The sequence below is a fragment of the Bacillus rossius genome, chromosome 1, assembly GCF_032445375.1.
Source record: "Bacillus rossius redtenbacheri isolate Brsri chromosome 1, Brsri_v3, whole genome shotgun sequence".
NCBI lineage: Eukaryota > Metazoa > Arthropoda > Insecta > Phasmatodea > Bacillidae > Bacillus > Bacillus rossius.
Window position 1 is genome coordinate 309,038,100 of NC_086330.1, and position 12,484 is coordinate 309,050,583.

A 12,484-nucleotide genomic window follows, 5' to 3' on the forward strand; every position below is an offset into this window, starting at 1 on the left:
CATTTTTTCAATAAGATTATGCTGACCTATTTCCATCCTTTTTCCAACTATTTTCATTTCTGTCCCAATGAAACAGTGCAAGTCTCCTCAGTCCTTGGCACTAAACTCTTATCTTAGTCATGTAGCTATTTCTTATATTTTTGCTGTCTCACCTAACAGCAAAATGTCATCCACCCATAAGACCAACCACAAACTCTCTCTGATATGTAAACAGACATCAAAGTTGGACCTCCTCAGGTTTTTTTCTGTTGCAAACTAATTGAATCTTTGGTTCCAACAACGTGGTGACTCACGAAGCCCATACAAAGCATGCTGAAGTTTCAGGATTTTTGTTTTTCCTTTAACTCCTTTTGGTTGAAATATGTACACATCACTGTCTAGTGTCCCATTCAAAAAAGCTGTTGGAACATCCATTTGTTTAATAGTCCAATCTTTCAGTAGAGAGAAGGGCAATGCAAGTTTGATACTGGGCATTTTTGCTACAGGTGCATAAACTTGTTCATTTCTGCTTGTCTGAAAACCTTTTGCCACCAACTTAGCCTTCTTGGTTCCATCTGGTTTGGTATGGAACACCAATCTTGATTCGATTGGTTGAATTCCTTGGATGTTAGCTACAGTCCATGTCTGGTATTTTTGCTGTGCTTCTAGTTCTTTCTGAATTGCGTTTCTCCATTCCTTACTTTCTTTTACTGCTACTTTGTAAGTTTGTGGATCACACTCACTCACCAAGCAGTAGCCAACATATAGTTCATAATTTTCTATATGTCTTGGTTTTATTATTCTTCTCTTAGTTCTGGTGGGTTAAGTGCTCTCATTTTCATCCACAAAACTCCTTGTCAATTTCTGCTGCAGTAGGCATTTCTGCCACAGTAGAAGGTGTTTCTATGTTTTCTGATACTGCAATGGCTTTTTTAGGGTTTTCTTCGCCATATCTAACAACTGATGTTACCTGTGTTTCTTCTACTCTGTAGAACACATCAGTTTCATCAAATGTCACATCTCTTGTACCTGCACACTATCTGATACAGGATACAATACACTATAGTCATTTAACTATAGCCAACCATCGTTGTTTCTTTGGCTTTTGGATCCATCTTGACTCTTTGAGGCAATTTCATTGCCCATTATTTAGCACCAAAGATTTTCATTTTTGCAATGTCCACTGTCACAAGAAAACGTTCTGCAAGGATTTTTCCTTTAAGTGCTGCAGTTGGGGAATGATTGAATTGATATGCTGCAGTGCGTATGGCTTCGCCCCACAGATGTTTAGGTAGATTTGTTTCTACAAACATGACCTCACTTTGTCAAGTAGTGTCTTATTCATTCTCTCACTAACACCAGTCATTTGAGAAGGGAAGGTTTTCGACATTCACTAAACAACATTTTTCCTCTATCGGTAAGGAAAACTTTACGACATACAATTTTCCATATGTACTACATAAAATTTTCAGGCCACTGTCTTCTACTATTTGTACACTATTTGCACTTAAAATCACCTTTTTCCTGAGTCAACCATCTTTTTTACAGATAGCAAATTGAATGAAAGGTTTGGCGTGATAAGTTCTTCCATATTTATCTTCAAGTCACCCTTATGAAGTTTTGATTTGCAATCAACTCTTCTCCATTTGCAACCCTTATCCTGATAGGATCTTCAATGTCTTTAATATCTGTCATATGTGATAGCAAATCTGGCATGACCAGATGATCTGTTCAACCAGAATCTAGAACAAACTTGATCTCTTCCACACTTCCATTTTCACCAATTAGTGTTGCTTCTTCTGTCTTGGTTGTAGCCACAAATGAAATTTCCGTCTTGTCAGAACAAATGTAGTTCAAGCCATATCCGTTGCCTCCACGATAACTTTATCTCTGATATCTGCTTCTGTAACTTTTATTTACGCTATCGCGAAATCCATCTCTCGTTTTGGGATGATATTCCACTTTGGGGCAGTCTGCAATAAAATGACCAGTATTTCCACAACCAAAACATTTTCGGAATTTTTTATATGTAACTAATGAAGATTCCTTGCTCGTATCGTCTGGTTGTAGAAGATTCAGCTTTAATTCCACATCAAGAAGTCTTGACTTAACGAAGTCTAGTGTTAAGTCTGTAACCATTGTTTCCAGCTCTGTGATAACGTTTTCATGACATTCGGAAAATGTCAGTAACAGATGACAAACTTTGTCGTCTTGCTCAAGTGTAGATCCCATTCCCTCTAAATAACGAATCAAATTTATCAAATTTGTTGAAATGCTCCTGCAGAGAGGTCCTGCACATCAATGTTAGCAATTTCTTTCTTATCAATAGTTTTGAGTTAGTACTCTTCCTCTCGGAAATATTATTTAAAGCAAACAACATGACCACAGTTGTTTTCGCATCCTTAACATAGTCTGTGTGAGGATCTGTAACACAGTTTATGATAAGATTCTTGGCTTTCTTATCTGCTGTTTTTGCTCTGTCAAGATTATTTTCTTTAATCTCTTGTAGCTTGACTTTTTAATCCACCATCCATCTGATATCTTTTTCATCAAGCAAAACAAAACTCGGAATTTACAGTTGTTAAAATTGTGTCTGTTCGTTACGAATACCCATAATTTATTTGTTACGTTCCGCACATCATTCACTTTTTATTTTCCATTTGTGTTTCGTGTAAATATCACACTTACTGAGTTTCTATGACATTTTGCCTGACCCCATAACCTAATAAAGTTAACATATTTTAGTCAGGAACAACACAAACGATATTATCATTAGAGGTCACATCTTCAACTGTTTTATTTCATACATACAGCTGTACTTGCATGCACACCTGGTGGTCACAAGCCAAACTAATGGCAGACTGTTTACAATGTATCTTGACATAAACATCTAAGCTAGGTAATGAACAAATTAATTTTATCTTATGTTGCAAATATAATTTTAATACAAAAATTGGACACTAAATTTAATGATAATTCTTTCAAATAATGCTGAGCGTGATAAACATACGAACAATTTTTTGTATACAACAGAACTGCAATGATATAAGCCTGCAATATGAACAAGAAATTTAACAATTTGAACGTCCAATGCGCATGCATGCAGAAACTGCTATAGGCAGGAGCCATATTCGTCAAGATGGCAGATCCACGTGTGGCAAAATGCACCCTAAAATATTGTAACTTTTGAGAACATCGGGGAATGTACTATTCGTATTGGTGTGCCGAAGGAAAATTTTATGTTTGTGAAACTATCCTGGAATACATTTTTGTAAACAAGATTAGTCAAAAAAAGATATAAGGGCATGTCTAAAACTACCTATAATTTATTAGCTAGGAGAATTATGTTGGAATAATCATGTCGTCAAACATATTTGACATTATTTGGTTTTCTATAACATTATGAACACTGCAATATCTTTTAAGTATTATTTAAACTAAAAGTTACAGTCCAATAGATGCATTAGAACAAAATTAACCTGAAACATTTTAAAACACATATTATAACACTAAGTATCCGTATGTGTATTTGTTTTTGCTTGAACAACTTAAATAAGCCTATAAATAAATACTTCCTACAACCAAACTTATTCAAACTGATTTAAAAGTAAAATTTTCAATATAATTTTTTTTTATTCAACATGGCATTAAATATGTGTAAGCTAATAAATTCTTGTGTTTTTTTCAGTATGATTAATAATGTGGTATGTCTACATTTTATTGCTAACTATGGGTTGTCAAAATTGTAATGCATTTTTTAAGTTGTCATTATTTCTTTTTATGACTATAAATTATAACATAAAGTGTTAACGGTCATGCGAGTATAGGCTTTTTAGGTCGAGTCGAGTTCGAGCGAGTATTCAAGAAATGTTTCGAGTTTAAAGTTAAATTCGAGTCGAGTAGTAAAATCCATAAATATCCATTATTTATATATAACTGTCATGTTTAAAGACCAGCAAATATTAAGGCCCTATACAAATCTCGGGTGTGAGGATTCTCATTGCTGCAAATATTTTCATGGTCTTTAATAATTTTGTTTCTTTTGAAAATGCAGAGTATTATTAAAATTTACTTGTTAACCAAAAAAAAAAAGTATAAAGGCATGTTTTAATCACCGACACCGAGCAAAATTTTATTCAAAACCATAGCATAAGTGGAAAAGTATTTGTCAACATTCTTACCAGTTACCTAGCTGCAGGGTATATTAAGGATTTCCACTGTTCCAGGAAATTTTTGTAGCCATACAATAAATATTAACTTTTTTTTAGAATAGTTATACTGTATATATTTTAATATACATGCCTAAGCCTGAACATATATCAATATTAAAAATTAAAAAAAAAGACAGCAACATTTTACTATAGGAATGATCATAATCAACATTTTTGTAAAAGTCTTTCATGGAGAAACACCAGCTGTTCAATGTGCTCTGGAGCAAGGTTTTCTCGGCGTGTGGATACAGTGTTTCCATCACATGAAAAAAGTATTTTTCACTGGCCACTTGTGTGGCAGGTATAACCAGATAATGCTTTGCTACACCTTTCAATAAATGAAATCGTTGCTGGTTGCTGTGCCACCATTGACAGACATTGTCAGTTCGGTCAATTACTGGTTCAGAAATAAAGTTTTTAAGTTGATGTTGTGCTTCATCATAAAGTGTCCCTGTAAAAGAAACAAAATATCAAATAAAATGTATCTCTTATTTTAGTTATTTTGTATTTATGCTGTTATACATATAACATTTCCACTTTTTAAAGTGGTATGAAATATGGGTTAAATTTTGACAAAAGGTAATTTAAAATAAGAAAATTATCTTGAGTCAGATTTTTTTGTTGGCAATTCATTGAATTTTACGTGAACAATATTTAAACTAAGATAGTGTGACTAAATGTATAGGACTTTTATTGCACATTTAGTACCTGCTGAAGCAGATGAATGTATTTGCTTCATCGTGTCAAATGCCGACCAAAGAATGTGGTTGTCTTTGTCAATGGTAGATGAAGAACTGGGCTGCTGTTCACTGATGGACTGCATTGTATGAGCAGAACTAGTATTATTCAATTCTTCAATTTCTTTTGAAATCTCATGCAGTCCAAGAGTAACTTCATGGCTCTCGAGCAACACAGACTTAAACCTAGGGTCTAGCAGCTTAGCATTTCTAGACAGCTTACAGCGTTTGTAGTCTGGAAATCTTGACATGATACTGTTTTTCAGCTGTTTTGCAAACATAAGGCCTTCCCCACTTCCTCCTGCTGCAATATGCTTGTTGATTACATTCAATATTCCATGCAGGACTGGAATTCTCAGAGACATTGTAGGTTGTTTGTCGACACACATTTCATTGGTAGCATGGTTTATAGGCTGTAGTACTGTTATGATACCAGCAACCATTTTCCACTGTTTGGCAGACAAACCATCTCTTCCATGTTGTATCAGATCTGCCATTACAGGTTCTTTCTGTTCTAACAGTCTTGACAGCATTATAAACTCACTATTCCACCTTGTATCAACCATCTTAAGAAGGGTATGTTCTGGGAACCCCATTTGCCTTTGTTTGCTGTGCAGTCGCTCTCTTGCAGCATTGCTGTGGTTGTAATATGACACAATGTCACGAGCTGATGCTAAGAGTTCCACCACACCTAGTCTTTTCTTAGCATCTTGAATGGCCAGTTGGTGGGTATGTGCAAAACAAAATATGTGGTTATACTGTCCATTTGATAGAGCATTAATAATGTTTCGAGCATTGTCTGACTCTACATGCAAAGGAACACACAAATTGTCGAGTCCCCATGTCTCCAGAAGTAGTGTAAGTTTCTCCTTGATTGCACTTCCTGTGTGGCTGCCTGGGAAGTGTGATATATCCAAAATATGTTTCTTCATTTCAAAGACTCTGATATGTAGTGACAAGTGAGGGAAATATACCCATCACCAGCTCGAGATGACCACATGTCAGTGGTGAAAGAAACTGAATGTAAGCCACACTGTTTTTCATTAGAAAGTTCAGTTTGCAAACTGCTTATCTCCTCGTTATACAAGGCAGGTATTATCGACCTCGAAAATGTCGAGGCATGTGGTAGCTGATACTTAGGTTCCAGTACTGAGCACAGTTTCGTAAACCCTCGATCTTGGACAGTTGAGTAGGGTTGCAAGTCCATAGCAATCATTTTCCCTACACTTTTCGTAATTTCTTGTGCACGAGGGTGATCCTTCGGGAAAACTAATGGCTTAGAAAAGGAATCACCTAAAGTCAACTGCTTCAGTCCACTTCCTGTTTTCCTCTTAACACCTCAATTTTGTTGATTTTGTTCACGTCGTTGTTTTTCTTTTTCGTGACTCAACTTTTTGTACAAAGCTAATTCAGTTTTGTGCAACTGAGATGATGAATTAAAGCACTGGTTGATGATGATGGTGTCTTCAAATTCTTTCCACAATGTTTGCACGTGGCATATAAACTGTCCACTTTGTCATAAAAACTCAACACGACAGTCTTTGAAGACCCACCTGGCAGTGGTTCCACTGCTTGCAAACTACTCATTATGTAAGAAATTAAGAACCCACAAAACGAAAAAACTTACGTATTTTATGCTGTTGAACTGGGTTCCAAACTTTGTAAACTATACGTGCTATGGTCACAAACCAGCGTGACCAACATACCGTATTTACCAATGTACCAATTGGCGAGCTATTAATATCGAAATTCAATTACGTGCACGCACTCTATGCTGTCATCAACGTAACCAAACAGTAAATACGAATGGTGCCGAGTGCCAACTAGTGCTGAATACTGGGCAGATTTTTATCCGCAAATTTATGCATAAAGTGGTTCAACAGTTTTGAAATATTTAAAAAAGTGGACGTTCCAGTTGTAGATTGAATCATTGGGCGAGTTTAAAGTGTAGTATTATGACGTGATTGCATGTAACAAAATCATACTTGAAACAGAACAAATAAATCATTACACGTTATTCTCCGTTGTGCTCAAACTTCAACTAATGGGTTTCTTTTATTTACATGCACAAACAAGGTTAGTTAACACGTAATTTTAAATATTTTTATACTTAGGCCTAACCAAAAAAGTCTGAAAACATCATTAAACTCAAACTCGACTCGTGAGTCGTGAACGGCCGTGCCGAGTCCGAGCACTAATTAAAACTTGAACTCAAAATTCGAGTACTCGTAGGTCTCTAATACTACTATAAAGTTTACTTTGGCACACCATTATGCTTAGTACATCCCCTGATGTTTGTGAAAGTTTATACATATATATATATATATATATATATATATATATATATATAATGCAAGTCCCCAAATTTTTCGAGATTTCTGAGACTTCCACAAATACCAGCACCATGTTTACACATTTATTTTTCAATCAACTTTCGTTCCAATCACAAAATTATTCCTACCAAATGCAGCATACTGAGAGCCAAGATTTTTACACATAAAAAATGAATGTTACTAAGAATATAAAGGAAAGAATAGAATAGAAAGGAATGTTACAAACAATAATGTAAAAATAAAATTAATAAAAACATATGTAAAGTTTTAGTTTGAATCTGGTAACTTGTTAAGCTGCCTCTGCCGCATGTTTGGTTTTATGTGGAAGATACTGACGAGACACCCGTGACACTCTCTGCTCACACACTGTTATACCTAAACCCCCCCAGTGGGGCATGTGCAATGTGCGAGTGATGGAATGCACTAAGTGCAGCACAGTTCAAGGTAACGTGTTGACTATCGATTGGTACCAAAGTGACAATCGAGACACAGGATACGTCTCTTACTGGATCAACTAAATATTACTTTTTGTAAACCCACTGTTCATATATAATTAAATATATCACTTCTTGTGTTCAAACCTAATGTCTGCTCTGCAAACAAAGCCTAGATTTACCCACAGCTTAATACATTTCTCTTGCCAAAACTACCCATCATCCCTTCCTGTAGTCCTATTCCGCATCACCATAATAATCTTTCCCAAAATTTGAAGCTGAGTCCAACCTTGTTTTGAGCTCACGTGTAAGTTATTCGACAGCCTTTAGTGTTCTCATGTCTAACAGTGTGTTTGTGAGCAGTGTCAACGTGTGTAGCAGCGTGTGGCAAACCCCAATACTCCGTCTTCACCATGTTCGACCTCATGCACAAGCCGGCCTCGACCGCACCCTGAAATAACTAATTTATTCATGTGTTGATGTGTTGAAGGTGTCAGGGTGCGTTCGTACGGCAAGCGGGCCTGTTAGTTCGTTGTACGACCCCATCTCCGCGGGCAGCTCCCGGCGCTCCAGCCAGATGAGCAGCGCAGGCTCAAGTGGCCTGCACAGAGCCCAGGTCTACTCTACCTCCAACCTCGTCGTCCAGGTACTGTGCTCTTGCAAGCGCATGCAGTGGCCATTGCTCATGCAGGTGTGCTCCTTCACTCTCCTACCATCAAACTGTCTGCTGGGGAAAAATAAGGGTTTTACCAGTGTGAAATTACATGTCCGGGAAAATTTTGGTTTTTTCCCATTGTGAAATCAAACCAAAATCAATAAAATGAAACAAGTAGGTAATTTGTGTAAAATTAATCTTCTCTTTACTGTTGAGAATTCTGAAACAAATGTGTTTCTTACTATCTCCCTGGGATGTGGTCCTGTTGAAAGAAGCTACACTTGTTGCCATAATTATGTAGGTTTTGAGACGGGCAATGGCAGCCAACATAAACAGTCTGCTTAGTGACGGTACCTAACCTCAGTTCCTTTCTAAAGAAACGTGCGCACAAAATGGCGTTCTGTATGTTGACGTTTATGGGAGGATAAGGCGACTCGCATTCAAGATATCCGCTTTCAGGAAACATTAAGGTGAGTAGTGAAAGAGTCGACTAGAAATAAAACGAGTTGTGAAAGATTACTCTAGAAAAGGAATGAGAAATGAAAGAGTAATCTAGAACAGGGACAAGTAGTGAAGGAGTACTCTAGAACTTTAGTGATTAGTGAGAGTACTCTAGATCAGGAACAAGTAGTGTAATAGTACTCTACAACAGGAAAGAGTAGTGAAAGACAACTCAAGATCAGGATTGAGTAGTGAAAGCATACACTATCACAGGAATGAGTGATGAAAGAGTAATTTAGAACAAGAACAAGTAGTGAAAGAGTACTCTAAAACAGGAACTAGTAGTGAAAATTAGGTACCCTATATCAGGAATTGGATCAGGATCGAGTAGTGAAAGCATACACTAGAACAGGGTTGAGTACTGAAAGAGTAATATACAACAGGAACTATTAGAAAAAAATTAAGTACCCTAGAACAAGAATGAGTAGTGAGAGAATACTCTACAACTGGGATGAGTAGTGAAATAGCACCCTAGAACATAAAAGTCAGTACCTACAGTTTGTATTGTGTTTCAACACGAGACACTATGCCTGAAGTATAAGCAATTTATTCGTAATTCATCTATAAATAAGGTCAGGTAAAAAGAAAATTCTTGAAGTATTAATACAAATACGTAGTTGGACTTAATTCTCATCAATGGCAATGACATTAGAGATAGTAATATTGTTGTAGATGTAACATAATACAAATTGTTTGTATTTTAAATGCCTTTAATTGACTTTAAACAATTGTACCCTAAAATTGTATTAGTTTATTAATGTAATAGCAACGCCCCCGGTTCATTCCAAGAAGCTTAACTGAAGATGGCTTACAAACATATTGTAAAAGCATAAATTGCTGAGGTAAGTTTTACATTAATAATGCTAACCCACAGATTGCTGAGGTCAGTACATATGCTTAAACACTGCATTGAGTCTGAATTGTCACATTGTTGCTATACACATTCAGAGCTTCAAGCCTTATAAGCTTTAGATCCCTTTATAGTTTATTCATACCCTACTGTTTGCTTGTTTTTTATTAATAGTACATTTTTATGTTGATTTCTATACACATACTTGAAGTCTAATGACAAGCAGTAAAGAAAATAATAACAAATATTTCAAAACTATTAGTTTGTTAACTACATCAAATCTAAATACATATAAAACATATTTACATTTAATTCTCTGATTTATACAAAATAATTGTAGCAGACTTGCGTGCACTTTTTGACTCACCACCATGAGGCGAAATTACAGCTTGAGAAGTTATAATAGAAGACTTGTACCCAGTCGTGTGAGTGCAAACAACACTCCAAACTTTGAACAGCGAAAATTTTAAGCACAGAACTATCCTGTTCTTATTTAAAGGCTTTCACTGCACATCCTTGGACAAGAGGTGTATATTCCTCGTGATACTTTCAAATAGCGAGCAGTCGTTTTCCCACTTCACCCCTCCACATGTGAAATGCCTCAAGGCTGACAGGTGGAGAAAGCATGACTTAGTTTAAGCTGTTTCCTGTCCAGCTCTAAGACACCAGAAAATCCTGCCAATGAATTAACGAACTCGAGCACAGGCTCGTCAGGATGCTGGAAACAGTAAGCGAGTTCTCGCTTATACCACTAGATCACTCTCTGCCAAGCAGAGTAGCACAGAAAATTGCAGTGTACTGGGAGAAATACAATCCCAAAATGCTAAAATCAGCTCACACAAATACTCAAACATCTACAAAACAGAAAAATACGTTCTGATAGGTAAAAGGCAAGTACAGTGTTAATCAATGAAAAATATAAGAAACGGGAGTGACGTGGCGACAAACCATAAACGATTTTATTTCAAATATCTCAAAGCCACAGAAAAGACAAACATCCAAATCATGACAACTTTTACCTCTAGATAAAAGTTACACTTGTGGCCATGGTTTAACACCTTCACAAGATAGCAATATTTGAAAGATAATTGAGAATCCCAACAGATATTAATATTTATGATACTTGATCAAATTTTACTTAAGGTTACAAACATATGTATAGTTTAATCATAATATACATAAGGACAAAAATGCATGGAAAAATAAATCCAAATATGTACCTAACAAATATTGTAATAAACATTTTATTAGGCTAAAAATTACAAATTACACAAAAAGTATCAAACTACATGTGAATATACACCGACTTTAGCACCCACACAAGTATAGTGAACAACTAGGCAAAAAAATTCAAGAGAAAACTTCAAAAAAAATAATTGTCTGCACCACAAAAATTTAATACCATTAATGGGGTAAATAGTGCTCAAAACAACTACAAGGAAAATATTACTAACTTAAACCCAGAAAAACAAGTTATACCAGGCAATGCATCCAAGCTCATCATGGTAAAAGAACTTACTACTCAAAAAAAGGTTACTCAACAAGCTCAAAAGCACACTCATAAATTTACCAGGTGTGCAATTTTTATGGTGGCTGGCCAAAATATAAATTATAACAGAGTTTAAGCAATTAAGCACCTTCATTGTGGGTGTAAACACCACACACCAAGCTGACATACACCAGAAATTATAAATCTGCTATGACTCACCTCTGATGCTCACCCTGGGTCTCGAAGGTAACACTCTGTACAAGAAACTGCTGATAATGACAGAATTATCTGTTAAATGCTAATTTATGCAAAATCTAGCATGTCAACGCACATGTGCAAAAACCAGAAGAGGAGAAGGATAAAAACAAGGAAAGAGTAAGCAGCAGCAGGTTAGAGGGGAAGATGGGAAAATCATGGAGGACACATATGTACTGAGGAAGAGTCTTAAAATCTGATCTTCTATGCCTGCCTGGTGCAAAACATATAAAATGTATGGGCACAATAATTTAATATTGTTAAAGTGATGCAAATAAAAAAAAATAACAGAAAAAGAAAACAATTAGTATTATATGTTTCAGACGGCAAGCATGTCGTTGGGCGGCGGAGACTGCAGGCGAGCTTCAGATCCGTGTCGAAAGACAGAGCGCCACGCCTTATTGCCGCGCCCCAGTAGCGTGGTGCTCCCGGCGCTAGCACCACTCCCTGGCGACCTGCACCCCAACCAAGAGGTTGTTCTGGACGAGGTGGCCGAGGGTGAGATGGTGGAGAACAAGCTGGTGATCCCTGATGACATGGTACAGTACCTCAACCAGGTAAGCCATGGCCATTATTGCCACCCCTCCCTACTCACAGTCGCATCATCCCTAGGGACATGATTCAGTATTTTAACCAAATGCAACAGTCGTCCTTCAACCCAATATTTATCTCTAACCTCATTGTTTATCCCTCACGAAATAAATTATACCTCAGCAAAAAATACTACAACATCCTTGTCCAACCATCTCTACTTACTAATCACATCGCCATAGTGCAATCCTCAATAAGGTATGCCATGACATCCGTGTCACCCACTATTTCTTACTAACTACATCTTTTTATGATGTTGGTGCGGTTACTTAGTAAGGTATGACTCATTATCCTTGCCACCAAACTCCCCTTACAATTCACATTGTCATCCCTTATGAAATAGTGCAAACCTCGACCAAATACACCTCAGTTCCATGTAACTCTATAGTCCAAATAACCATAATATTTTTTTAGGAAGATATCGCAGTACCTTAGTTAGACATGACACA

The 12,484-nt window shown here is 36.5% G+C and overlaps 1 protein-coding gene and 1 long non-coding RNA gene across 2 annotated transcripts in view; one reads left to right on the forward strand and one right to left on the reverse strand.

Annotated features, from left to right (window-relative positions):
* LOC134527885 (uncharacterized) overlaps positions 1-12,484 on the forward strand; it is a 74,261-nt gene that overhangs the window by 45,271 nt on the left and 16,506 nt on the right. Inside the window, exons 9-10 of the mRNA XM_063360888.1 lie at positions 8,185-8,340; positions 11,768-12,001. Of these exons, the coding sequence (XP_063216958.1) occupies positions 8,185-8,340; positions 11,768-12,001 (390 nt within the window). The remainder of the gene's footprint in view (positions 1-8,184; positions 8,341-11,767; positions 12,002-12,484) is intronic.
* The window catches only part of LOC134527887 (uncharacterized), a 29,884-nt gene continuing 28,032 nt past the window's right edge, over positions 10,633-12,484 (reverse strand). The window contains exon 3 of the long non-coding RNA XR_010074306.1: positions 10,633-11,972. This is a non-coding gene — a long non-coding RNA (uncharacterized LOC134527887). The remainder of the gene's footprint in view (positions 11,973-12,484) is intronic.